This window comes from Eumetopias jubatus, unplaced genomic scaffold, assembly GCF_037043125.1.
Source record: "Eumetopias jubatus isolate StellerSeaLion01/CBP00866 unplaced genomic scaffold, mEumJub1_p1.0 scaffold_15, whole genome shotgun sequence".
Taxonomy (NCBI): Eukaryota; Metazoa; Chordata; class Mammalia; order Carnivora; family Otariidae; genus Eumetopias; species Eumetopias jubatus.
This window is the reverse complement of record NW_028274821.1, coordinates 44,617,327-44,644,184: the sequence shown is the minus strand read 5'-3', so window position 1 is coordinate 44,644,184 and position 26,858 is coordinate 44,617,327. Positions and strand designations below refer to the sequence as shown.

Sequence of the window (26,858 nt, the reverse complement as noted above, 5' to 3'; positions counted from 1 at the left end):
ATCTTTAGCACTGGAAAACTCTTATACAGTTGAATCTACGCTTCAATAACGAGGCACTCACATAAGTGCCTCAAATATATTAACCCATCAAGGCTGCACAGAATCCCTGAGGTAGGTATTATTTCATCCTCATCTTACAGATAAGGAAATGAGGATAGAGAGGGGGGTAAAGTGACTTGCTCAAGGACACAGTTAAGTAGCAGAGCCAGGATTTGAACTCAGGAAGTCTGGCTCTAGATCTAAATTCTGGACTCCACCTGTTTATGATAAACACTGAGTTCTAAGTTGGGGAACATTATTATTCAGGCTTTTAGTTTGAGCTCTGCTAGGCATGGCTACTTGGGCAAGTCACTTAATACCTTTGGCCTCACTTTCTTCACAGGTAAAATAATGGGAATTGGGCCAGGTTACATTCTGGGATTCTGTAACCCCAGTTACTGAGGGAGACTCATTTATCAAATTCTTAGATTCTAGACAAGTCTGTCAGCCCAACTCCCTGCCACTCTGGGCTTTTTAGAGTGTAAAGAATAAAGCCCTATGGCCTTTTGGTACAAACAGTGCTAACAGAACAGACTGGGAAGTGATGAGAATTTGATGTCCATCAAGTTCCTCATGTGACCGTGATCTTTCAGTCACCAAAAGTGAAAGAACCCAGCTTCCAATAACTGGTTGGCAAAATTTTTGGCCACAACTAACATGGATTCCCAATGCTACTTGAGGACTTTGGACTCATGGTGAAGTCTCTTGACCCATCAGTATTATCTGCCATGGGCATGGTGATTTGGAGTGGAAACCCAATCCATGCTTCATCTTTTCAACTGATTTTTCAGGTAGAGAGAGTTCTTTGTGAACAAATGGATACATTTGATGCTCAGAAGACCCACCCATTTCAGACACTGGTTTGTCTATTTGGAGGTCTGAGGCTCTCAAATGTGATAGGTGGCAAACAATTAAACAATTATGGAACTGGCTGTTGGGATAGGCTTACATTTAGTGTTTACTTATGTTCAGAGAGACAATGGAAAGGCAATTTTACACACTTAAGTATGAAAAGATGCAGCAATATATCATATATCATAGCCAAGTATATAAGATTTTGACACACTACCTTTCTATATGTCAGGAGAAAGGAATACAATCCATGGGCCTACTTTTTAGACCTAGATGGATATACAGCAGCAGCAAGACCATGTGTGGTGAAAAGTAGTCTACCTCTTGCCAACGTTGTTCTGCAGAACTACCCTCTTGGAGGAGTTAAGTATGCAAGGGTGAGCTGGAAAACAGCACTTTTCTTTTCTAGATCAAGGGAGGGTTAATCCAGCCCACATGTGGTTTTACTTCATTCTACCATGGGTCAGTTATATTGTCAACCTCCATTAAATTAGGGATAAAGTACATGATAGTGCCCATTTTCACGTAAGGTGTTTCTAGGTATGCCTGGGATGTGCCTTCAGAAGGCCCATGGACGTGCCTAATTGGTAACCTAGGATAAAGAGGAGAGAAATGGAAGGTTTCCTAGCCCCCCAACTGTCATCTTCCTGTCTCCCCCCAGTTGCAAACAAATTGCCTACCATTGGTGCAAAAAAAATACCACAAAACTGAGCTTGACAGTGGGGTGCATCTTGTGAGGAAGATCTGGCTCCACTGTCAGCTTCTCCCCCACATTATAATTCTGGCATCATTTTCCTCACAAAAAGAGCATTGATAAATGGTCTCTGTCTAGTTGTGGTGAATTTTACATCAATAAATACCTTGCTTATAACAGTTTCCGTCTGTGATTTTTCCACGGCTTAAAAAAGCTTAAAATTGTACACGCTGTGGGCATTGCAACCTTTGATTTTGCTGGGTTGCTAGTCTGAGGAAGGAGGTGAGGTAGGAAAAGTATGGTGGGGTGGGGGGGTGGGGGGGCAAGAGACCACCCACAGAGATTTTTTTTTTTGATTCCAGGAACTTTCCCCAGTAAATGCATCAGTGATGCGTAAGGTTCGTTTTCTATCATTAAGAACTGTAATTCAGCTTCTCAAAGAGCACCTGGGCATATTCAGCAATGGTCTACAGAGTCCTCCCACGTGCACTTTTGACTCTAATAAAGGAGAAACCCATGTTTGGCATGTGAGCTTTCACCAAGTCCAGAGTATAAATTTCCGTTGTGTTTACTCCTTAAATTGCAAAACAATTTGAGGGTCAGTTCCCAAACTGACGTCTCTCCGTCATGCTCTTGTCTCTGTGTGCTAAGCAAATATTCTGATGGCATCTACACAATAAGCAAGTGTTTGGAGGACCGATTGGATAGCGGGGCCCTGAAAACCAACCCTCAGAAATATCTCACATGGCAAGAGATGAAGCGGTGGCTTAAAAGAGGAACTAACAGAGAGTAATAATTCAGTATCTTGTATTTACACAACACCAAGTTGCGCAGAACTCAGAGAACTTTGCAAAACTGTCTAACCCAAGAGTTTTTAACCCTGAATTTACAACTTAGGGAAATGGTAGGGACTGTATGAGCCAAGTGGTCCTTCTGTTTTCCATAGTTCTCCACCACTGCCTGAGGATCCAACACAAATACAATGCCTTATGCCCTAGGTCCTCTCTCAAAAATCCTGAGCCATTGGGGCTGTCTGAGGGGAGCATGGTACCTTCGAGAGGACATGGAACTTACGGATAAATAATCAGGCTTCACGTTCCAGTATTACCCCCAGGACAGAGATTCACTGAAGCTGGTAGGAAGTTAATCTGGCCTATTTTAAACAGTTGGCATCATTGCCATTGTGTTATGTGGTTATGGGACATGAATGTATCAGCTCCCTGGTAATTGAGAGCAACCAGAGATACTCTTATAATACAGAGGAATCAAGCACTTTTAGGCTTATCTGGAAGACTGAAAGGGGACAGAAAGGCAGGACACAAAACTGCCCCAAAAGCCTTTGAAATACCTGCACTGGGACCTTAGAAGGAATACCCAAGTAGTATATCAATTGCACGTTTAATTGGAATTTTAGGGAAAAATACTTGAACATTTACAAGAACAAGAGACTCAGCTCAGTGGTCACCTTTTCTGGGTCCTTTCCCTGATCTGAATTAAGTAGCTCCTATCAGTGTTCCCAGACAATAGCCATTCAGTCTCTACCATGGCCATTATGCCTGCATTGTGATGATCTGTTTGGGTACTAGCCACCAACCAATGTCAGTGCGTAGCCCCAGGGTCCACGTCTTAGATGTGTTTGTTTTTTCAGACCAGACAACACAGCAAGAATTTAATAGATATCTGCTGAACTGAGTTGGCTTTTCCCCTAACCAGCAGAAAGTGCCCACTCCCCAGGGGCTGGAGCTTATAGAATAAGATATAATCAGGTATTCGTGGCTTACACTAGGCAGCTTGTCTCCGCTTCCTTCAGGAAAAAAAAAGGTGAGAGCCCTAGTTCCCTAAAGTGCACACACATCACCGGCATCCTCCAACCCAAGCACAACTTCTTGCAGAGGAAAAAAAAACCCACAAAAAACACACCTAATACCTGTCACTAATTACTGAGTACCTAGGATGTGCTGAGTACTATGCTAAGCACTTAATATACACATCCTCACAACAATTACCTAAGAGTTAAAGATAAAGAAAAGGAAGTTCTGAAAAGTTAAACCATCTGCCAAGGCCAAGGAGCGAGTAAATTGTATGAACTGATATCTCAGATTTTACACTCCCATGCCCATGCTTTTAAGGCTGGGATGAATGACTGGGATCAGCCACTTACACTTTAGGGTGAATTAGCTTAGGTAGCTTTGCTTTCCTAATTCTCAGTTGAGTTGAACTGAATAAATGGGAGGTGGGTGGGAGAAAAAGGGTTAAAAGACTTGGGGCCCTGCACAAGTGGTAGAGAAGGGTCATCTGGAATTTGGGTAGATAATTAGAATTAAGTCTGGTGGGAAAGAAAAGAGGTACTAGGAAAGAGAGGGGACAGTGCCATAGAAAAGGGCTGCACTGGGGAAAGAGACACGCATATAAGAGACATATGTATAAGAGAGGAATGGTGTTGGTCGTTTACAACATGAACAGGCCATGAGCTAAGTAGAAACTAAGCTAGTGGTTGTTGGTAGTGGCAGAAGAAAGATGCAAGGCTCCAAGATAGCCACTTGGCTTCCAGATTCATAAGCCCAGGCTGCATCTCTCTGGACGACTTAGTATTTCTTTATATATATATATATAATTTTTTTTTTTTTTTTTTTTTTAAGGAACTGAGTGCTTTGCCTAATGACACAGTCTGGATTTTAAGATATTCACTTTAGGTCTACTCTTTTAGCATGTTCCATTTCCTGTATATTAGCTTTGCCCTGAGAAGTGTGTGCTGTAATAAATTTTTCACTGTCCCTTAAGCACTAGCCAGTCTACTTCTATCCTTGGCAGCTGAGAGTGTGAGATGTAGGTTCTCTGCTGGAGATAAAGAAGAGGCTGTTAACTTGTTTGTGATCTTCACTTGGTTATAACCTCCTATGGAACTAGAGGACTGGTTCTTTTCACTGTGGTAATTCCATGCCTAGAATAGGATAGGGGATGGATGGAGGGAGGGAGGCATGGTTAAAGGGATGGAGGGAGGCATGGAAGGTCAGAATGGATGATGTATAGACATCATTAATAGAGGCAAGGACTGAACCACAAACTCTTTAGCAATGACTTTGGGAATAAGCATAGCTTGTTCCAAATCTGAACTTGCCACCAGCTAGTTACATGATCTCTCTAAAGACTCAGTTTCCTCAGGTGTAAAGTTAGGATAGGAATAGTAAGTCCTCATAAAACCATGGGGAAAATTAAACAAAATAATGTACGTAAAGTGATGAACACAGTGCCTGGTATATCGTAAGCTCACCCACATGGAAGCTGTTAGGGAAAGCCTACCTTTCTCAAAGATGGCCTGTGAAAGTTAGCAAGGATGTGGGGACAAGATGCCCTGTACCTTATCTGTACCCTGAGTTGGAATTTACTTCTTTCCTTCATTTTTTAAAAATTTTCTACCTTCTTCTCTTTCCTTCCTCTCCCACAAGTATTTGAGGAGACAACTGGTTAGGAATAACATTATTTATACAAGCTTCCTGACTCAAAGTCTTTTCTGACCATAAGGACACAGCTGCTCATTTCCAAGACTCACACCTCCCTTGCCCATGGGCTTGACTTTCTTTAATCATATCATATAGGATATTAACTTTTTAGGAATATTTGGACCCTATTTTTCCTGCTCCCACTTCATCATCCCATTACCGTTCTTAGAAAAAACACACCTTATCGGATTGGAATGTTCCAACATCTGCTACCTTTGGTAGGTGTGGTGGAATCCACGAGAACCAGCTTCTCTGCTTCTTGTTCCAGAGCCACCTAAGAAACCCGGCTTGAAGCTAGGTTCTACCTATACCCTCCCCTTTGCTCTGCTCCTACGCAAGCTGGTTAAGTTTAGGAATAAACTGTAACGACTATAAAATAGGAAAGCTTCTTATATTGTATGGTTTCTTGCACAGGGATCTAAGAGGGATGGAAGACTCCTATTTTTTTTTTTTTTTTTTTTTTTGAGTGTCTATTACATGAGGTAGGACCTGGCTGAGTGTTTTAAACATGTGATCATCTTTACAACCCCTGTTTGTGGTTTGGACAATGATCTTGGCTTTACAGTTAAGGACAAGCCATACTTAGAGAGGTTAAAGTAGCCAGCCTAATGCCACAAAGCAAATGAGGAGGCCAACATCTGCCTGATCTCAAAACCTATGATTTCTCCCTTATTCCAGGCAGTCTTCCTCTTCCTGGTGGGGAATACTGAGTTTTGGCATCACCAAGTTTCCTTTTGGTTCTTATCCAGAAGTCAAGTTCCCTTGTTACCAAGACTCCTATTAGGAAAAATGTGGTGTCTGATTTAAAAAAAATCATGCTAAGAAGATCATGAGCTACCTCTTCCAGAGGTATGTATGCCACCAAAGCAAACCATGGCTTTGGTGTGTAATACCATTACTGATAGTTGGATAAGTGTCAGATTTGATGCAACCAGGGTAGAAGGCCCTTTTTGGCTCTTCGAATCACCTGAGGATCTATCTCTGGCCAGCCCGGAAGGCAGTTATGTCCACCCACTCAGGACCCAGGGTCAACAGCAAGGAGTTACAGAGAATACACCACATTCAGCTGTTCTAGAATGGAGCCTGTGGCCTGTGTCCATGTCTGTCTAGGCCTCAAGGATAGTCACTCTACCAGTGAAATAAAAAGCTCCATGAGAAAGCAATGAGCATCTGGTGGGTCTGGGAGCTCTGTTAATCCAATGACAATCATTCTAAGCTTCAATGTGTCACTAACACAAATACAGAAATTCCTTGAAACCCCAGTAAAGACAATTAGACAAAATGATGAAGAAAAAGACAGGTTTGAGGGAAGAACAATTATTCACCACAGGAAAGTTGGCTGGGCTCTGCTCTGTGACAGATTTTTCTGTGACCATGGCAGATAACCTAACTGACTGACCTTGGGCTGGTGCCATGACAAGAATAATGTTTTCAGAAGGATGAACTGTTTCTCAACTGTATCCCCCAAGTTATTGGGCACAATTTAGGGCATTCTCTTTTTCAGTCCTTCATTTTTATGTTGCTTAAATATCTCTTTTTCTCTATCTCTTTCTTAAGTCTTATTCCCACTTCTTTTTTTCCAAGTTTAAGGAACCTAGTAACATAGCAGATTTCTAACACTAAAGTCACAGAAAGGCTCTCCATCTCAAATTGCACATGAGGTCTTTGTTCAGTTTCCAAAGAAGGCATCGGGTACACTTAGGTAGCAATAATTCTCATTTCAAGTGTTGGCCAAACTATTGCTTGCCCTTAAATTATTACTTCAGACTTTAGAAACACTGGTTTATAAGAAAAGGCAAAAAAAAAAAAAAAAAAGTGAAAAAGATTTACTTTGGGAGTTTCCACTCTACTGCTGTTGGTTGATTTGTAAGCTGGAAGGGTTGTGAACTGTAAAACTCCAAAGTTTCATCACCATATCTACGACAAGGAGCTATCAGGTGGTGATATTTCCATCCTCATGGACTAACATGCAGAGGGATTGATGACTGGTTCAGATACATCGGCTCTTGGAGCAGAGAAGAATGTGGGAGGATGTTTAGTTTAATGACTATCTTTAGAAGGGCAACACTTAAAAGTAGCCATGATAAGAAATATGCAATGGCTTCTTCAGGACCATTCCCCAAACTCTGCTTCAGGGAACAAAGTGGGTGTTTTCGTCACTGTATCCTCAGCACAATGCCCAGTGCAAAATAGGCATTCAATAAATTTGTTTAATGGAGGTTGAATGAAGAGAAATTCTAGTTATCTTAAAGGGCACTATAAAATTCTAAACCGAAGGATGCAGAATATTTTCTTTTCTTTTACACATGGACAAGCACCACTGAAATATTTTTAAAATGTTCCTCATTTCAGTGTTCCACCATCCTTGCTGCCTGAGTGTGCTTGCCTACATTTTTCTTACAGAAATCTAAGTCTTGTTCCCTATAGACTTTTCATGGCTCCTTAATTTATAGTTAAGGCCAGTTCCTTTTTTTTTTGACTAACAGAGATGCTTTATTTTCAAACTTAAATTTGACTCAAGGTATTTTCCTAATAGAATTAACTTTTTGTTCTTGGGAAGCTTCAGTTCTGTGGATAATTATCATTACCTTCAAAGGATCACACAATGGGAGAGCTGAAAGGACCTTCCCCTCATTTCCTTCTTCATGATACCCTTGCCTGGGGCTCTATCCTCCTGCCAGGTGGACAGGCTGAGTCCACACCACACTGGGCTGATTGTGGGAGCACAGAAAATGCTAACATACCCCAGGCAAGAGGACATTATTACTCTCAGGGAAAATGTGACGGTGTGGATCACATAGAGCACACTATTTGTGACTCTATAGGAGACAAAGGGCAGGTGCCGATCATAAAATACAAGCTAGCCACCGTTAGCACTTCCGTTCTGTTGGGTGAGCAGCCAGTGATCTTTCTCCAAGCACATCGGACTATTCTGCTCTCCCTGTGTAACTCCCTTCAATGGCTCTCCTCTACCTCTAGGACATAAAGTCCAAACAATTTAACCTAGCCTATCGGGCTATCCTGGATCTGGCCCCTGTCTACCCTCCAATACCAGCTTCCACTCTTGCCTCTCCTTCCTGTTCACGCCTTCCTTCAGCCTGCAACATCTCTCTTCTCTCTTCTTCATCTTAGGCAACTCCTACTTATACCTCACCATTCAACACAGGCATCACCTCCTCCAGGAAGCCTTCCCTTGGCCTCATCCTCCCACAGAATCCTGTGCTTGCCTCATTCACAGCCGTTACTGTTTTGCAATCTTCCTCCTCCACTAACCGGTCACAGATTTTGTCTTCTAGTCATCTCTGAGGGCCAAATACAAGCAGAATGTTGGACCTGGAGATGCCTAGTGCACTTGCATTTTTTACTAAATTGAGATAAAAACATTTTCTGTCCCCCCCCCCTTTTTTTGGTGAAGTTTAACTTCAATCAATGGTCTGTATAAGGACTTTCCCAGAGTCCAGGCAGAACTATGTGGTCTGAGGGGCCGACCAATTAGAGAGATGTTAAGAAACCAGGAAAGCTTCCTTTTCAGGACTTAATTGAAAGGATTTTCCTAAAGCTGATGTTTCTATCTTTTTAGAATGAGTCATTTGTGCTTTCAGGTGACATGACGGGATGGTAGATGCGATCCCAGATTCATGCAATGACTAAATCTATGCACGCAAAACAATTTCTAATACCATCAAACTCATTTCACGGAAGTTGGAGGTTGATATAACAGGTGATGTGTAACCATGGAAAGGGCTCTCTTCATAAATGGAGACTGAAGCCCTGAGGCGAATATCCATGTGACGTTTATCCTTGTTGATGTCAAAATGCTGCTGGGAATGATTCTGATCAGTGGGCCAACACATTCCTGGGAAGAGAAATAACCGAGGCTGCCATTGGGCCAATCGGGTCCAATAGTTAAGAAACAGGTCTTGGCAGGTTCCTCTGCTGTAACTTGTCCATCAGTGGAAGAAAAGAGAGAGACGGTGTAATTATGCATCTGGAGTTATCAAGGAGGATGACGACAGTAATAGCATTAACTCTCCAAAGGCGCCTGAATATGGCCTCCAAATCTGGACTCAATTTCTATGGACGCCAGTGAGCTTTGGTGTGCTTTTGCTTTAAGTGCTTACAAGTTGGTATGGACAGAGCCAAAAGGCAGCATATGGAAACTTTGGGAACACAGCAGAAGATAAACCAATATTTGGAGAGCATGTTGAAACAGTAACCCTTAAAACAAGCTGTCAAAGGGGAAGGTGCCTGCAAAACTTTGAAAGCTCCATCAAATAAATTAAAGCATGGTTGTGTAAAAAGGCAACACCTTCTGCTCTAGCCATTTTTGGCCAATATAAAAGAAAATTAGAAATTGGAAATCATTTGCTGCTAGTACGCATGGATTTTGTTAGTGTATAATAAAATAGGCATTCTGAAGTTTGCTTTTAAAGAGGAGACTCTGTGACCTTTAAGACGTTTTTCTTAACTCTCTCGTCTCAAACAGGGATTCTCAAACTTCTTTTACAGTTCTTGTTGGTTTGAGGAGCCATGCTAGGTCTGAGAAGAGAGACTGGGGTTGGGGCGAGGGGCAAAACCCAAGTCCTGTTCCTGGAATTATGGCCTTTCTTCCCCCTCCCCTTAACTGTTTATCTATTCTGCACCACTCAGCTGTTCTCTGTTGCACAGAAATAAAAGTTTAGTTTAAAAAGTATGTTAGAACAAAGCTGCAGAAATTGCCTGGAATTTCCTTCATTTTCAGCCATCTGGCTTTCATTGCTTACTTCTTTCCCCTCCTCCACATACGTTTACCAAATCTTTTCAACACACACTGGCCAAGCTATCAAATGCTTATAATTAATAACAGTCATGCTCTTTTTTTTTTTTTAAAGGTAGTGCTTTTTGGCTTTCCTTGGGCTGTTCGTGTCATTGCTAATATAAACCAGGGAGATGGTCAGTAAAACTTAATTATTAAGACTTAGTTGAATAAGTGAGAAAATCTAATCAAATTTAAGTCCTGAATACAAAAAATGATGTTTTATTTCAAACTAAAAGTATTTCTTGCCAAGAAACGAAAGAGAAGAAAAAGAATTTTTCTGAGTTCCCACTATGATCCTATCTTAGAGATGAAGAATCTGAGGATCCAAAAAGGTACATAAGCTCTTAAAGGTCATGTAGCTAAACCTAACACAGCAGTATCTGAATACAGGTTGGAATCTATCCGCTGGGTTTTATTTTGGTGGTCTCAGGGATGGGAAAGATTTTTAGGACATATTATTAAGTGAAAAATCAAATTGCCAAGTCATATGTATATTTATAATATGATCTGAAGGGAAGAAAATCGCATGTATTTGTTCATGTTCATATATGTATATATATTCATAGAAAAGGGTCTGGAAAGGTATGTACCAAATCACTAACATGGTTATCTCTGGGAAGAAGAAGGTTCTGGAACTGTAGAGCATGGTGGTGAAAAGGCAACATATGTCTTTCTTCCTTGATTACTTCTGCTATGCTTGACTTTTAAAGAATGAGAATATTCATGTATAACAACTTGCATCATTATAATACTCAGAAAGCTTTCTTATTGGGAAAGGGAGGCCAACCTGTCTCCTAATGACTGATTTTAGTTCCTTTTTGGACATTTTCCCCTTAAACTGGTCTAACCCACCCAGGAAGGTGAGCAGGGTAGAGGGGCTTCTAGACACAAATTACGCAGACGGTGGTAAAGGTAACTAAAATAATTTTTCTTCCCTGTAATTATAGCCTCTTGCTATCAACGTTGATGCAATATTCTCATTGTCGGCTCACGAATAAAAATGGTCCTAATTTCTTCTCACCAACTTTAGGCAAGATTGTTAAGGGAGATATACTACTTTCCATCTCTCCCGACAAACTCCTCCCTGGGTAGTGCTAACAAGTCACTCAACCTCCATTACAGCTTGCCCTCTTACTCTTATTTTGGGGAGACTTTGCTATCCGTGGCTGCTAACATAAAGGATTACTTTTCCTAAGTCTATTTATGTTTTGAATTGGTATTTAAAGCCTCACAGTTACAGAAGGGACTCTAATAACGGCTCTTTCAGCATCGTCAGGTGGGTGGAAGAGAGGGGACAGATGGATGGACAGCAGAGAGCACTGGCATCGTCCCAGCTATCATTAATACTCGGATCTAAATATTACGCCTTATAAGTTTGGTCCTGTCCGTTATGCCCATGTATTCAATAAACACTTAATAAGCCCCTGCCTTGTGTCAAACATTATGCCAGGTGCTAGCTCTACAGAGAGGAGGATTTGGACATAGAGCTGATAGTGAGGACTTTAAAAGATAGTCCTCAGCAATAGGTAACTACTATTTTTTGCAAAACGCCCTAGAAATGGAGGCAGACCATGCTCATGCGCGCACGCGCACGCGCACACACATTGAAACAATCAGAATACCTCCAGCTTGAAAATACCCTTGTTGCTGTGGATAGCTGGGTGGGAGACTGTACCTGTCTAAACCCGGAGAAAGTTGGACACGTGCTTCTCATACCAGCCCTGCCATCCACACAGAGTAAATCAGGAGAAGGTACATTTAATCTCAGAAAGACAGCCCAGATGGGACATGCCCTCTGGGCCTATAGCATTCTTCGTGTGATCGGACAACCCTGACCACACATGAGAGAAAACATGGCTCCCTGACAACTGCCTGGGAAAGCTACTGCTCTTAACCAGCGGCCACCTCTCAGAGACGTATACCCAGTTACCAAGACTAGAAACATCATTTCTGTTTGTTCCGAGAAAATGCTCTGGTGTTTCGAACACGTGGACATCAGCACAGACCAAAAGCCCATCAGAGGACTCCCTAAAATGTGCAGGGAACAGTCATCCATGCACAATAAGAATTGTGAATTTGAGGCACCTGGGTGGCGCAGTCAAGTGTCTGCCTTCGGCTCAGGACATGATCTCAGGGTCCTGGGATCGAGCCCCGCATCGGGCTCCCTGCTCGGCGGGAAGCCTGCTTCTCCCTCTCCCACCCCACCCCCCTGCTTGTGTTCCCTCTCTCGCTCTCTCTCTCTCTCTCTCTGTCAAATAAATAAATAAAATCTTAAAAAAAAAAGAATTGTGAATTAAAGATTTAAATTACTCGCCACCTTCTAGAAGGTGCTTGGGAAAACCACCGTCTCTTATGTCCCTACCAAACCCATTTTCTCTTCCGTGTACATCTTACACCTACTTTCCGAATGAGTGATGGTTGTCCCCCGACATCATACTGAAATATCTCACAGGAGATGCACCTCCATATGTCTCTCGCTTTTAAGAAGAAAATGTGACTTTGGCTCTTTAACACCAGATGAAGAGAATGAGTCATCCCAGGCCACTGTATGTTGGCCCTCTCTGTTGTTTTAATTAGCATCCGTCTACCAGCACTCAGCTGTGGATGGTTGGCTCAAGAAACCCCGGCTGTGCCCTGTAAGAGAGGTCTTGCCTGTCAGTCTGGCGCTTGGCTGGTGGGAGATCAAAGCACCGAGTTTATCTGGAGCAAATGCAGTAAGTTAAGCCTAACAAGAGTCCTTGTCTGGGAGTCAATATAAAGGTGGTAGAGTAAATTAAGCTCATCTAATTTAACTGCGCTGAGTACTTTGAGGATGGGAAGTAACACCTTGTGTCCTATTCCTTCTGCTGCCCGGGAAGGATTGGATTTAGTGGCTGCAAATCCGACAAGATCTTCAGCTGGTCCCGGGTGCTGACTCCTCAGCCCATCACAGCATTTGGATGTCATTACAACCCCGGGATGTGGTTAGACACTTAGGCTTGGTTTTAAAATCACGGTAAACAAGCGGAACAGAAATGACATCAATTATCAGCCCACAGCAGTAGCTGTCCAGTGCATCTGCCTATAGACTAACAAAGAGTCATGAGATATTTGAGCAGGATGTGGTGACCTCAGATACGGCCTGGTCGTTTTGCAGATGTGGAAACAGAAAGGGCAGCCATCTTGCCCAATGCCACACAACTGGTGGGTAACAAAGCTCGGAGGAGAACCGCTGGACCTCCTAGCCAAGGCCCTTACAGGCTGTCCGTGCCAAAACTACTCCGCTTTTTCTGATTCGGGGAGAAAGAATGTAGTCAAACCGAAGGGGTTAGTATCCCTTGCCTGGGCAGTTAGGGTTGCCCAACTGGAGAACGGTGAGGTTAGGTTGGAGATGTGGGACCAGGTCAAACAGGGATAGGAAAGAGGCTTCTTGGGATTCTATGCACTGGATCTAGTTTTTTCTGGGTCTAGCCCTTGACTCTATTCTACTGGCCGCTGTTCTCCGGGTGGAGTGCTTCTCCAAGCAGTGGCTGGCTGCTTTTCTGGATGTTATGGAGATGGCCCCAGTGGTTCTCCTCCCTTCTGCATCAGAAAGGGGATGCCAGGCCCACCATTCAGATCAATCTATGGGACATCTCTGTGACCAGCAGAAATGCCCTGATCTGGCCCATAGTCTGTACCCTTTAAGTTCCAAAAAAAAGGGTATTTTGCTGACTGAGAAATAAGACACGCCGCATCTGCAAATTATTGTCAGTTCCAGAGGCAACACATTGCTTCTTCCATGTTACTTTGCAGAAAGAGAAGAACTATCGTTCAAAAACAGCATTCCTTTTCGTATCTAGGATATGACCTTATCTTATAACAGTCTTCATCCCATCCGCAGACTTGAAAGTCTGGCTCTGGTTCTTGAAGCATCTCCCTTTGAAACCAGAATCATCGATAAGATGGTTTAGCTTCCATAGAGATTTGTTCCAAAGAAGTCTCTGCAGGCAAGTCTCTCAAGACACCATAAAATCGTGTGGACTAAAGCAGTGATTGGACTGATTACCTAAGACTCAAGGTTGGGTAAAAATGAGACCTAGGCAGGACTGAACAATGAAATGCTCTAATTGATTTTATGCATGTGGAATGACACATACACTGCAGAGCATGCTATAATGAATCTGCATGCTGTGTGCATACAGATTTCACACTGGATCCATTATACCACCCAGTCACTCCAGTTTCTTATGCCCTGCAACCCATGAGCCAATCCATTACTATGGTGTGAGGGCTTGGGACCCTGGCTAAAAGTGGCAGAGACCCTGAAGCCTGTGGTTACTTCCCTTCAGGAGGCAGCAGCAGTGAGGCACGTGCACATTCCGGTCATGCCACGGGGCTCATTTCAGTGCACAGAGCCTTCTGGACCCTGAGCATGACCATTGGGCTGGAATTCCAAAGCCCTGGTTTCAATTAAATTTAAGTGGATTTGACTAAAAGTTTGAACTGATGCTAATTGGTTTTCAAAACACTGGGTTTTGAACAATAAGCATTCTGGTCTTGCCCACAGACAGAGGCACCCCACTCTGAACATACTCCTGGGTAGAAGGGCAGGCACGGCGCCCCTTACCTGGCCGGGCAGGGATCCAAACTGCAGGACTTGAGGAGCCGTGGCGGCCGGCGGCTGGTCACACACAGGTTCTCATCAGCAGGCTCCCGTGTCTGTTTGTTCAGGCAGCTCACCACAGCCTCCTGGACACCTGCGTACAAATCACACTGTCAGGCCAGAGTGGGCGTGTGTGGGGTGATGAAGTGTAGACAAGGCAGCTGGTGGGAGGCCTCTGTGATTGGTAGGGCTCTTGCTGCATGTCAGAGATTGCAGCGTGAAGCCCGGGGCTGCCCATCTTGTCAGGCATCGCTCCATCAGGGAGAAAGTACTCGTGAGCTAGTGCCTCTGTAAAGGTGCCCCTGGAGAAGGGCAACTTCCCTCATGGGAGAGCTTGCACCAGTACTGATGAAACGCTTTAAGAAAATGCCACCAAAGTTACAGAGCTGCCAAAGCTGAGATGTGATAATTTAATGCAGGAGGAGAGCAGGGTGACCAAAAAAAAAAAAAAAAAAAAGAAGAAAAATGTCCCCGAGATCTTTACATGTTATGTTTTAATCAACAGGTGATTGTTGTATTTGGAAGGGAGGCCAAGAGCTATGTTTTAATACCCAATATCTTGTAAACTGCTGTTCTATTGGGGCCTCGCAATGGGGACGCCAATCTTTGTTGGTTTCCTTTTGATTCTAGTTCATTTCTTTAGTGACCTGGGCAGCTTTGGAAGTCGGAACAAAGGAAGAGAACAAGGTGTACAATGACTGTATCCATGAAACATAATGGTTTCTACATCCATGGGAAACAATTCTCCCCCTGACACTTGGCATGTCTCCGATACAGAGCTAGGAAAACAGGAGTTTGAGCAGTGACAGGATTACTGGCAAGTCTTTCCGGGTGGTGTGCAGGACCCCTTATGGAAACTTTAATGGAGCAAGGAAACATTTAGCTGGGTATAGTAATGACCGGACATTTCATTCTGGTGCCCACAGTCATAGGGAGAGTCAAAATCCATGGGTACGTTATGAGCCAGGCGCCAATGCTGAGAGCATGACACGCACCATGCAATTCTCTCAACAGCTCCATGAGGTAAGCACTATTTTTATACCATTTTACAGAGAAGGAAACTGAGGCTTAGAAAGGTGGAGGTCATGTAGTTGATACATGGTGAGGCAGTGCCTCAGCACTGAAGCTTTTAATGGCGGCACTCACATTTAAAAATACTAAGAGGCTGCTTATATTTGCTGGAGATCTTTGGGAATAACCTAGAAATTTGTCTGGGATCATTTCAGCAAAGTCAGTATAAGGAAGAGGCGAGACAGGACATTCTTGATATTCTGCTTTCAGTCACACATAGCTGTGTATATAAAGATATGTGCATCTAAATATATCTATCTGGAACTAAATATTTGTATGTGGTTTTGGCAAAGTATGTGACAACACACATAATTAGTTCAAAAATAAATATACATTCTCTTGTTCTTATTTCTGTCTTGGTTTAACAATTAGTACCTAATATAGTACAACTGCCCCACTCTGAGCCCTGCTGCTTCCCTACTCCCATCTACTCCATGTTTGTCCAAGGAGTTATCACTTTGTAAAGTGATGTGACACTGACTGAGGTCACTAAGCAAGACCACCATTTCAAAAGTGACATTTTAAAGATTTATTCATGAGAGACAGAGAGAGAGGCAGAGGCAGAGAGAGAAGCAGGCTCCCTGTGGAGCAGGGAGCCCAAGTGGGGACTCGATCCCAGGACCCTAAGATCATGACCTCAGCCGAAGGCAGACGCTTCACCGACTGAGCCACCCAGGCAACCTAAAAAGTGACATTTTAAAGCCAGGATCTCAATCACCTTTATTTCTTCCCAGAAGTCTGATGAATCAAACATTTAAAAAAAAAAATCAGTCACAGTATTTACCTTGAGGCCATGGATGTAAATTTTCTTTTTTCTAACCTTTTTATGAGCTTCGAAATTTAAATATATCATGGCCAGTTCAAGGTGGAACATTTGCGATTTATACTAGACATTCAAGCTACCCCGCTGTATTCTGTAATGCTGGCGACAGGGTGTTTCTCTCTTGGTTGCAGCTGGGATGAGCCATTTGAAATTTATGGTATGATGATATAGGAAAACATTTCACAAGAAATTGTTGAAATCATCATTGACACTTCCCTCTGGAATAGTCTGGCATTATTAAGGTAATGACGACAAAGTGCTGGATGAAGCGAACTCTTCCATACAGAATCTAGAGCTGTGGTTATATTAGAAATTAAGTTTTCGATTCATTTGCCTACCTGGTAATATTCAAGAGATTGTAAATGTCGCTCTAAAATAAAGTATATATCTATATTTTTTTTTTCAGCTACTGAACACTTTATGAAATTGAGTTGACGACGTCAGCAGGAAGTGATCATAGGTCTTGTTACCTGCCCTACTTGAAAGTGCTTCAGGTGTGGGCATGTGTGAAGGAGGTGCTCTGTTTCTACTTTGTGAATCCCTTGTTCATAGAACTTAGGTCCTTCTAAGACTGCAAGGAACAAGTGTTGCAAGGGCTAAAGTTTCTAGAAGGATGTCAGTATAGTCCTCTCTTAGATACGTGGGACACAAATTTATATTACCCCAAACCAATAAATCCTAGCTCAAGAGAAAAATCACCTCCGAGGTGGTTAAGTGCCAAGATTAAGCAGCATTCCAGAGTTACTAAATTCGACTCTAAGATATTAATACTAGGCCTCTGACATCGTGTTAAATGGCCATTGCCATAGGGGCCAGTTGCCTAGGCATTCTTAGGTGGGGTCTGGGATGCTGAGGAAAACTCAGGACAGAGCTCTGTCATAATTAAGGAGTATCTGGGACCAGCCCTGTGGTCAACACACAATACATTTTTGGGGCATGATGAACAAAATGCCTCAAGGGCAGGGCATTCTAAGCATAGTGCTGTTTAGGCCAGGGGAGGTGGAAGAGGGATGCCTGGGGGAAGGCGCGTGGAGGGAGGGAGCTGGGGAGTGTGGGAGTATGGGAAGTTGCAGGAATTTCACAGGCATGTGAGGCCCTCACCTGTGAGGTCACAGCATACTTGGCCCAGCAGAGTGGGGCCAGGATGTGAGAAGTTAGCTCATCCAGTGTGTGCCCTTTCCAAGAAGGCTAGTATATGCACTGAGAAGGACATTTTAAAACAACACAGAACACGTTTAAGTACAGTACTTCACAATTTTGAGTTTTCCTTTCTTTTTTTTAATGATTTTTTTTAATTTATTTATTTGACAGAGCACAAGCAGGGGGAGCAGCAGAAGGAGAGGGAGAAGCAAGCTCTCCACTGAGCAGGGAGCCCGGTGTGGGGCTCGATCCCAGGACCCTGGGATCATGATCTGAGCTGAAGGCAGATGCTTAACCGAATGAGCCACCCAGGTGCCCCAAGTTTTCCTTTCTTGACAGAAGCAAAGGAGAGAGGACTCATAAGGAAGGGGAGTGGCAGGTAAAGACTTCCCCTTTCATTCTTGCCAAAGTAAATTTCAAGTTTTCCCTCAGGTCTATTTTAATGTTGATTTTACCATCTAGGAGTTCAACATAACAAAGCTGTTCAGGTTCAAAGCCACTCTCCTTGACCACACCTATTTGCTCACATACGGGAAATTCAAATATAACAAGGAGATGATAGTGGGATGTGGGACACATATCTGAGCAGGTTAGGCTCAATCTTCGAGAAAATGGGATTTTCAGTGTTTATATCTGCCAGAATAGCATAATTGTTACATGATATTTGATGACAGCTTGGGGAAACATAGCCACCAACTGTAGCCTAAATTACTAACTAGTTCCTTCTGGTTGCTACCTCTGCTAGGTGAAAGGTTACTTCTGTGTCTATCCAGTTTCTGCTCTTGAGATAGGGAAGACAATGAAATTAGCCCGACCAGCCTTACGACCCAAAATTGATTTAAAATCTGTTAATCCTACATGTTTTTGGTTGATTTCAGCAAGAATGATTAAAAATATATATAACAGTGTGGGTTATATTTTGGTGAAAAGATCAAAGTTGATAATACAATGTTACTGCCAAACACTGACTTCAAACGTACATGTCCCATAGAGCAAAATGATTTTTTTAGTGCATATGGGCATCATATGGACCATATAACCCAAGCATATTTTCACCACTTTGGAATTTTCAACTCTAACATTTTAGGTGTAAATATATTACCTTGGCACAGTTACCTAAGTGTAGGTAAGTGTGCACAGTTGTTGACAGTTAAAGACATAAGACATTTCAATAACTTTACCCTGCCTTGGATGTAAAGGATGTACAATTTATGTTATACAAAGACAGTCAGTTCCTACAGGCAGAGATCAATTGTATATCAAACATCCAAATCTTATTTCCCAATCAGTTATCTTCTAAAAACATTTGAAATTAAAAACATTCCACAGGCTCTCTACACTTTGAGTTTTATACCCCTGGTTGATCAGCAGAATGGTTAGACTCTTTAAAGATAAAGGTATCTGGTTATTGATTATTCCATGACTGTGTCCAGTTTTTCCATCTGCTCAGTTCCAGGCTTGACTTGTAACTGAGAATCATAAGTGAGAGACCACAAGCTTCCCCCCCACCCCCGCAAAGCACATGCATTTTAGACTAGAGATAATGATCATTCCATTCAGGTGATCATGGAAATTGGGGATAAACCCACACCACCTGAACTCTTGAGTCACTCGTTATATTGGAAAAGAGGCCACTGTCGCAATTGGCTGTGGTCTTTCCACTGGATTTCTCAGCTCCTGCCTAGGCTCAGAGATCACCGAAGCTTATTTAACACTTCTTCCCTCGTCAGTATGGAAGAAAAGATCTCCTCAGTGTGTGTGGAGCACCCCTTTAGAACAGAGATTAGCCGAGTTCCAGGAAACTCTTCCAGAATCAGACGGAAAATTTTCAGTTTTAAAAAAAATAACAGGGCTCTCCATTAAAACACTTAAGAATGTCACGGTTTGAAACTGGAAGATGCAGAAACAAACAAGAACCTCAAGGTCAAAACTATTAAATGCTCGCTAAAAGATCTGATGGAGAAAATGGATTCTTTGCTCCTATGTACTTGTTCCCCTTTTCATTCCTTTTCCCAGCTGCATGTGAACATTTTGGGCACATGTACTCGTACATTCTCAATAATGACCAAAGACGCCTTTTTAATAGAGTTTCCAAAATGTCATGGTTTAGAAAAGAGTTTTGGAAAATAATTTTAATACTGGCTGAGAAACTTTGCTGGCAATGCAGAACCTTAATGTGCCAAAAGGGGTTTACTGATAGCCAGGGAGAGGGGGCTGGCAGGAAATTAGCCAGCATTTCCTCACCTATCAGAATCTCTCTTGGGAGCAGACGTGGGAGGCTGTGGCATTATGAATCGATGTATTTTCTATAGTGTGAGAGAGATCGTAATCTTGAAGAATTCATTGTTGACTCAAATGCCTTCCTCTCCCCCCCCTCCACAATCCCATTATAACACCTGAAGTAATGGCTGAATCTGTTGTTATCACTGTGGAATATCCCTAAAGAACCAGGTTAATACACATGGACACATTTAACATTAAGTAATATCCGTAAGGGGGGCAGGCGTCAGGAATTCTCTAATGCTTAGAGAAGTGTGATGTGCTGGAAAGACTCTAGATAGAGAAATAGATCAATAGCAAGCCTAATCCCAGCTGTCACGCACTAGCTGTGTGATTTCAAGTCACTCAGCTTCTCTGCATCTTCGTTTTCTCATCTGTAAAATGGCGGTGGGGTCAGACTTTAAAGTCCTTTCCGGTTCCAGGTAACCACGGTGTTAATTGCCCTTTCTATAGCCTTTGCCCTTTATGAAGAGCTATTGCTTCAGGAAATCAGCTGAGTAAATCAGGGGGACTCTAACCTATTCTGGGGAGGAGCAGAATGTTTTGTCCTCTTGGGCCTTGGTCCATACCACACGCGCCGAAGCAAGGACAGAGATCAACAAAACTGAATGTTGAGAGCCTTGCCAGGTCAGCGTCAACCGTGTTTCTCAGTCAGATACACTAGGATATATTGCAAAACATCAGGATGACAACTGAAAGTCCAAGTGTGAGCTGTGTTGGCCACTTGCAGCTGACAGTCTGAACGCTCCTCAAGCCCAGGGAGGGATACATCTGTGTTTCATTCAGTATGCTTTACATTTAGAAGGGCTTCCTCCTGCCCTCCCCCTGCTTATCATTCCTGGACTAGAAGGCTGTCACGTGACATAGTCTCCTGCAGGGAGAGAGGATAAAGCAAAAGGACAAGAAGATGGTGGGGCTCTGGGCCAGAGTCCCCCTTCTTACCTCCTCCACATGACTCGGAGCACTTGGTGAAGCCCTCATATTCCCAGTCATACAGCTCGTCAAAATCCTGCAGGCCACCGAAGAGGCCATCTGTCTCTTCTGGGTTCAACGCAGGTACTTCCCCGTGGCATGGTCCTGCATAACAGGCACGCTGGGATGCTGGCTTGGGCCCTTCACACTCGTCGACAGGCAGGTCAGCCACGGACTGAGAGAAAGACAGGAGCACCTGGCACCTCACCATTCGCACCTGGGTCCCCACACCGCAGGTAACCGTGCAGGCCGACCAGGCTTCGGGGATGAACCTGCAGTCGGCAAGCAAACAAGAGGACAAGATGAGGAGCCCCAGGCACGAGACCGTGGGGGCTGCGGAGGGCAGCATCCCACCTGTTGCCACGGCCCCGCGCTGTCCCGGGATGTGCTCCGGGCTCTGCCACCCTGTCCTGCGATGGGTGCTTCAGTTTAGTTCATGAGCTCATTTGCCGTGGTTTCTGGGTTGGTTTTTGGTGTCATATGAACTCCCAGCTGGAAGCCACATTCCAGCTACAGACCACCTGCTTTCTCCCTGCCTTGCACCCACAGTGCTAGCTCTTCAGAGCAGGGAATCAGTGGTTTCTTCTTTCTCTCTCTCTCTCTCTCTCTCAATCCCAGCACTTGTGCCTTCTGCAAGACGCTGGTTATTCTTATAGCAGACTAATACTGATACTAAAAACTATCACAAAATAAGCCCTTGGAGATATTTAAGGAGGGTTTCTTTTTGGGGGGGGTCTGGCTCTCATATTCTGTAACTTTCTTTTGCTTTTCGGCTCAATGTGCTTCCCAAGATTTATTTATATGTAGAAAGGGGTTCTTTTTTGTAAGGTTCCAAGAATGGAGTGAAGTCTTGTTCCTCACACATTCTTTGAATTAGTCTGGACTACAATTCTTTTTATATCATAGAGAAAAGCCATGCTACAAATTTAAATCCACAGACGTGTCATAGGAAACGAGAGATTCTGCATTCGTACAAATTTGTTCGACAGCCCCCTCTCCCCCACCCCCTGAGACAGGCCGCACTAGTGAGAATTTGGTTTTTCTCTGAGTTTCTCTAGAATGTAGGACAATATCCAAATTCCAAAAAAAGACTTTCCCGCCCACTAATCAACAACGGCCTTGACTGCAATGACCTTGAGAGGGACCTAGGGAAAAAAGCCCAGAGGGAACCACTAACATTTTCAAAAAGTTAGTATAATAATCTGGAAAAAGAACTTTGGAATAAGAAGTTTTTATTTTTCCATGATCCTACGGCTTTCTCATTTCTCAGAGAGAAGTGCTGTGGAGGCATGCAAACCTGGTCCCCTAACCTTGACTTTGGCAGAAAACGAAAGAACTGATAAGAAGATTATAGCATTAAATCCTAGCAAGTGCAAATGGTTCAGATCTAGTTTAGGGAAATAGAAATCCTAGCAGGAAACCAATCCAAGTTTTCAAATCGGAAGGATCATAACAAAGATGTTTCCTGGGCCTGAGCTGGGGCTGTGCATGGAGCTGGCCAGGAGAGCCAGACTCCCCAGACCCCCAACAGCTCATGCTGTCTGAGGCATGAAGAGCCATCCCCTAGGAGAGAATGAAGGTCACATACAACCCTGTCAGGAAGGTGGATAAGGGAGGAAGAGCCATCCAGAATTATTCCCAAGAAATTCTCATCACAATGTTACTTCCCTCTCTTGTCTTTAATGCTTGACCTATCTTCCAGCACCCAGAGAACATGCGGGGAGAACAGTACCCTAAAAAATTAAAACGTCTCCTTCTCATTAAATAATGCTACCTGTAGGAGCTTTTTATAAATATAAAACCCAACTCTGCAATCAAACTAATTGTAACCTTATTTACACATTCACACAGATATATCTGTCTGGCTCCTGGAACAAGAATTTTGACAAATACACAAACACCAAGTGTTACAACCCAGGTGTAGACATTAAGGAAAATGCAAACTAAACAAATTTGTATGTAAGAAAAACCCAAAAGCAAATGAAAGGTCCGCCAACCTTGACAATAGTGTGTGAATAACGTTTCTTATTTAATAATGTGGTGAATTTTATTTTCAAATAAAAAAATGACAAGATCTCAAAAAGCACCGCACCCTATTAGCTTTTCCTATGCTGGAAGAATTATTGTTCTGTCACTTCTAACAGCCATCTTCAGAGACCATTACAAGACAACAAGGATCAGCTAGCTTTTTCTGTAAAGGGCCAGGTAGAAAATATTTTAGAGTTTGTGGGCCCTGTTTGTGGGTCTTTGTTGTTGCAACAATTCAACTCTGCCAACATGCTGTGAACACAGTCATAGACAATATGTAAGCAAATGGGTGTGGCTGTGTGCCAATAAACTTTATTTATAAAAACTAGAGGGAGGGTGGTAGTAGAAAGGTCTGAATTTGGCCTGTCGGCTGTAGTTTCCCAACTCCTGCTATAGGACCTTGAGTGGAGATACCAAACACACCAAGATTCATAAATGATCTTCAAACTCATTTCAAGCCTTAGTTCCCATCTTTTCCATATATATGTTTCTAAGAGTGGCAAGCAGTTAAATTGATGTATGTTTTATCTTCCAAAGTGAGGCCCAGATGAAATCTAGAATATAAATGATCCACAAACCAAACCCTCAGCTCTCCTTGCCTAGCATGTCAATCACTTTGCATTTGGTCTCATTCCAGGACCAGGAAGATATATCAAAAGCACCCAAAGTAGAAAGGGCACATTACTGGAGCCTCATGAACTCATTGCAGTGCTTGATCCTTGTTTATTTTGAAGCAGCATTTCAATGAAAAGAAATGTGTGTGTGTGGGCACACACGCGTGCATTTGTCTATTTTTTATTATCTGGACCTTTAGGGTTAATAGCAAAAACAATAAACATCAATTTTAGGTCTCCCAAGTGAGAGTCTTATCAAATGTCAAATAGCCTTTCTGGCTTATCTCCCAATCCACTATCCTTAGGTCTTCATCAAGTTCACACCAATTAAAAATGATTTGGCTTTTAAGTGGTGCTGTCTTTTGGCAGTCATCTTAATTTCTCTAGTGCATACACTGTATGATATAATATATTCTCTCTTGTTGAAGGCAGGAGATCATATTTCAAAAGAAAAATATCTATTAGAGCAAATGGCCAAGTGAATAATAACTGTTTTTCATACAAAACTTTCCCCCACATCCCTAGATCTCCCAACTCTGTGTTTACTATCTTGAGCTTTCTGGCCACAAGTGGGAAGAAGCAAGGTCAGTTAGAGGGCAGGCAACTGAGCTAGGACGTCTCAGTGTAAGGCTTAGGAGTCTCGGTTTGACTAGTACTTGCTGAGCTAGAATCCTTAAAGTGGGACCTTTAAAATGGAGTCAGTAGGGTGTTTTTTTTTTTTTTTTTTTAGTCATTTTGATGTACAAATGTTTCAGTGAAAAGCTCTTACTATTGAAGTTTAATTTGGGTACTTTTAAAGTTCTTTTTGTTAGCAGCATTGTTGGGGGATGAATGCAGAATGACTGGATAAGTGAGTTCTTTCAGAGAAGGGCTCAAACTTCAGAGAAGACCGATAGCATTTCTGCATGTAGTCTTCCCATCCCCAGGAAATTAAAAAAGAAACCTGGCAAATAGATGACTTATGCTTCTGTCTGGTCTTCAATTTGCAAGCTTAATTGTTCATTTCATGAACAAAAAGCTTATCCTTTCATTGGAGTTATTACCATAGTCCCTTTTATGAAACAGAAAACAGTGATAATCAAATTCACTTGTAAAATCCCAACGTGGTTTAGTTTATATGTGGCTATTATGAAGTCAGAAGCACGGACCAAAATAATAAGAAGAATCGCTTTATTAATATAGTGCTAAACAGAAACCATTCACCCTTGGTTAATTAATCTCGTGTCACTGCAGATCTTAGCCAGAGTTTGGCTCCAGTTTTATGCACACATGGTCTATAACTAAGTTGTTTTTTGTTTTCTTTTAAGCAGGCTCCATGCCCAATGTGGGGCTTGAACTCACAACCCCGAGATCAAGAGTCACGTGCTCTCCCAACTGAGCCAGCCAGCCTCCCCTAAGATTTTTAGCTTTATCTTTTCTCCTCTTATTTTCCTCTCCTTTCTCATATACATGTTTGTTCATTTAAAAAATCATTGGGATTATTCAAAATAAGAATAACTTTATAGGGGTCTTATTGTAATGCTCTTACCAGCCTCACCTCAGTCTCTAGTTTTAAAACACAAACTAAAACTTGCAGGTAATCACATGACAAATACTTAGGGGCACCTGGGTGGCTCAGTCAGTTAAGCGTCAGCCTTCGGCTCAGGTCACGATCCCAGAATCCCAGAATCCCAGGATGGAGCTCCATATTGGGCTCTCCACTCAGTGGGGAGTCTCCTTCTCCCTCTGAACCTCCTCCCTCTTGTGCTCGCTCTCTCTCTCAAATAAATAAATAAAATCTTTAAAAAAATTTTATTTTATTTTGTTATGTTAGTCACCATACATCAGTTTTTGATGTAGTGATCCACGATTCATTGTTTTCGTATAACACCCAGTGCTCCAAATTCTTAATTTTGATTTAGTTTTCGACCTTAATAAATTTCAGCTAGATGTCAGATAGGTTTTGTGGATTTCTTTACGCTCTTTGTTTTGGTGTATGCTTGGGTATGAGAGTGGTGGCAGGATCTCAGGGTGAGGAGAGAGGAGGGAATGAACTGAATAGTGGAGGGGAAATGATAAAAGGCTTTTAACACGCACCTAGGAGGTTAGTGGGTGCCCTGTCAAGTGCCTCCTTCCTAGTTACTGCAATCTCGCATTGACTGTGAGCTATTTTACCACTCTACAAATTACAGAAAATGGATAATGCACGTGATTCTTGCCCACAGAAATGCAGATTAATTATCTAGTGGAATGCAATTGCTGTCCTGTGGACAGACCCATTTTGCATCTACTTGTAAATCCATTCCAACATCTTATTTGCCTAAATATGTATGGTTCTTTGAAATTTCCTTTGAATTGGTCGGAACATCTTCCTGATACCCTCATTAATTAATGAGGTAGACAAAATCTTGGACAGATGTTCATTTTATAGATGCAGGAGAATCATGGCTTTTCCCCTTCTAAAATTTTATCATTTAACTAGTGGCCACAGAAGGATCTGGAAAATAGTGTATTAGAAAAATAAAATACTATATAAGTAATTCTACCCCACATTAACCAGAGAGTCTTTTACATAAATATATCATTTGGGGGCAAAAAAAAAAAGTCACCATACTTTATTGGTAATGATGCTGTTTTCTACATTGCCTCATTTATTTTGAATGCAATCTTCTTTTCTCTATTCTTTTTCTTTTGAAAAGTTGGTTCTCCTCCTGGTTCTGAGCAACCCTTGAAACATTAATGGAGTAAAATCTTTAGGAGAGGGTGGCTTCCTAAACCAAAGCTAGGCATTTTGGCATCTGAACTGAAGAGGCATTTAGAAACCTGAGCAAAAGAAATTGCTGTTGGGTGGGACAGAAACTTGGAAAATGGAACAGGAGACACTTTCTTTCATCTGTCTCAATTTTACACGCGATCAAAGACCTCATGTAAACTTCTTTAGTTATTTAGTGTCTCACAATAAAGTAAAAGATTTTTTCAAAACCCTCCAAAATAAGTCAACAAACAAAAACCTTTGGAAAGCTACAAAGGAAAGGCGACTCTTTAATTGAATCACTAGGGATTTTAGAATTAATTGTAAAACCCTTAACACCAAGACAACCTTTAAATGATTCTTTAAAAATACAGCTAGGGCACTAAAGTTTTGGGAGAACACTTACCCAAAACGGGCCTCTCCATTCACTTAGAACCACACCTAAATCATTCCAAATAAATAACAATCTAACTTATTGTGAAAGATCTTTAGTCAAGGATACTTGACCTGAATATGGAATTATGAAAATATTTCTCAACCGCTGTTGTTCGCTTACAACTCTCTGGAACTGCAAGTAATTCATGCTATGCAACTCATATTAAAGTCTCCAAGCACAATTTTTCAAAGGTGTCCGGGACATCACCCCACAAAACATCTGATAGCACCACTCTTTTTTTTCATAGGTTCCTCCA

At 42.4% G+C, this 26,858-nt stretch overlaps 1 protein-coding gene across 1 annotated transcript in view; it reads right to left on the bottom strand.

The window, feature by feature from the left end:
- Positions 1 to 26,858, bottom strand: part of ADAMTSL1 (ADAMTS like 1) — a 936,829-nt gene that overhangs the window by 175,771 nt on the left and 734,200 nt on the right. The window contains exons 15-16 of the mRNA XM_088018750.1: positions 20,764 to 21,065; positions 14,472 to 14,601 (exon numbers count right to left, since the gene is read on the bottom strand). Coding sequence (XP_087874876.1) covers positions 14,472 to 14,601; positions 20,764 to 21,065 — 432 coding nt within the window. The remainder of the gene's footprint in view (positions 1 to 14,471; positions 14,602 to 20,763; positions 21,066 to 26,858) is intronic.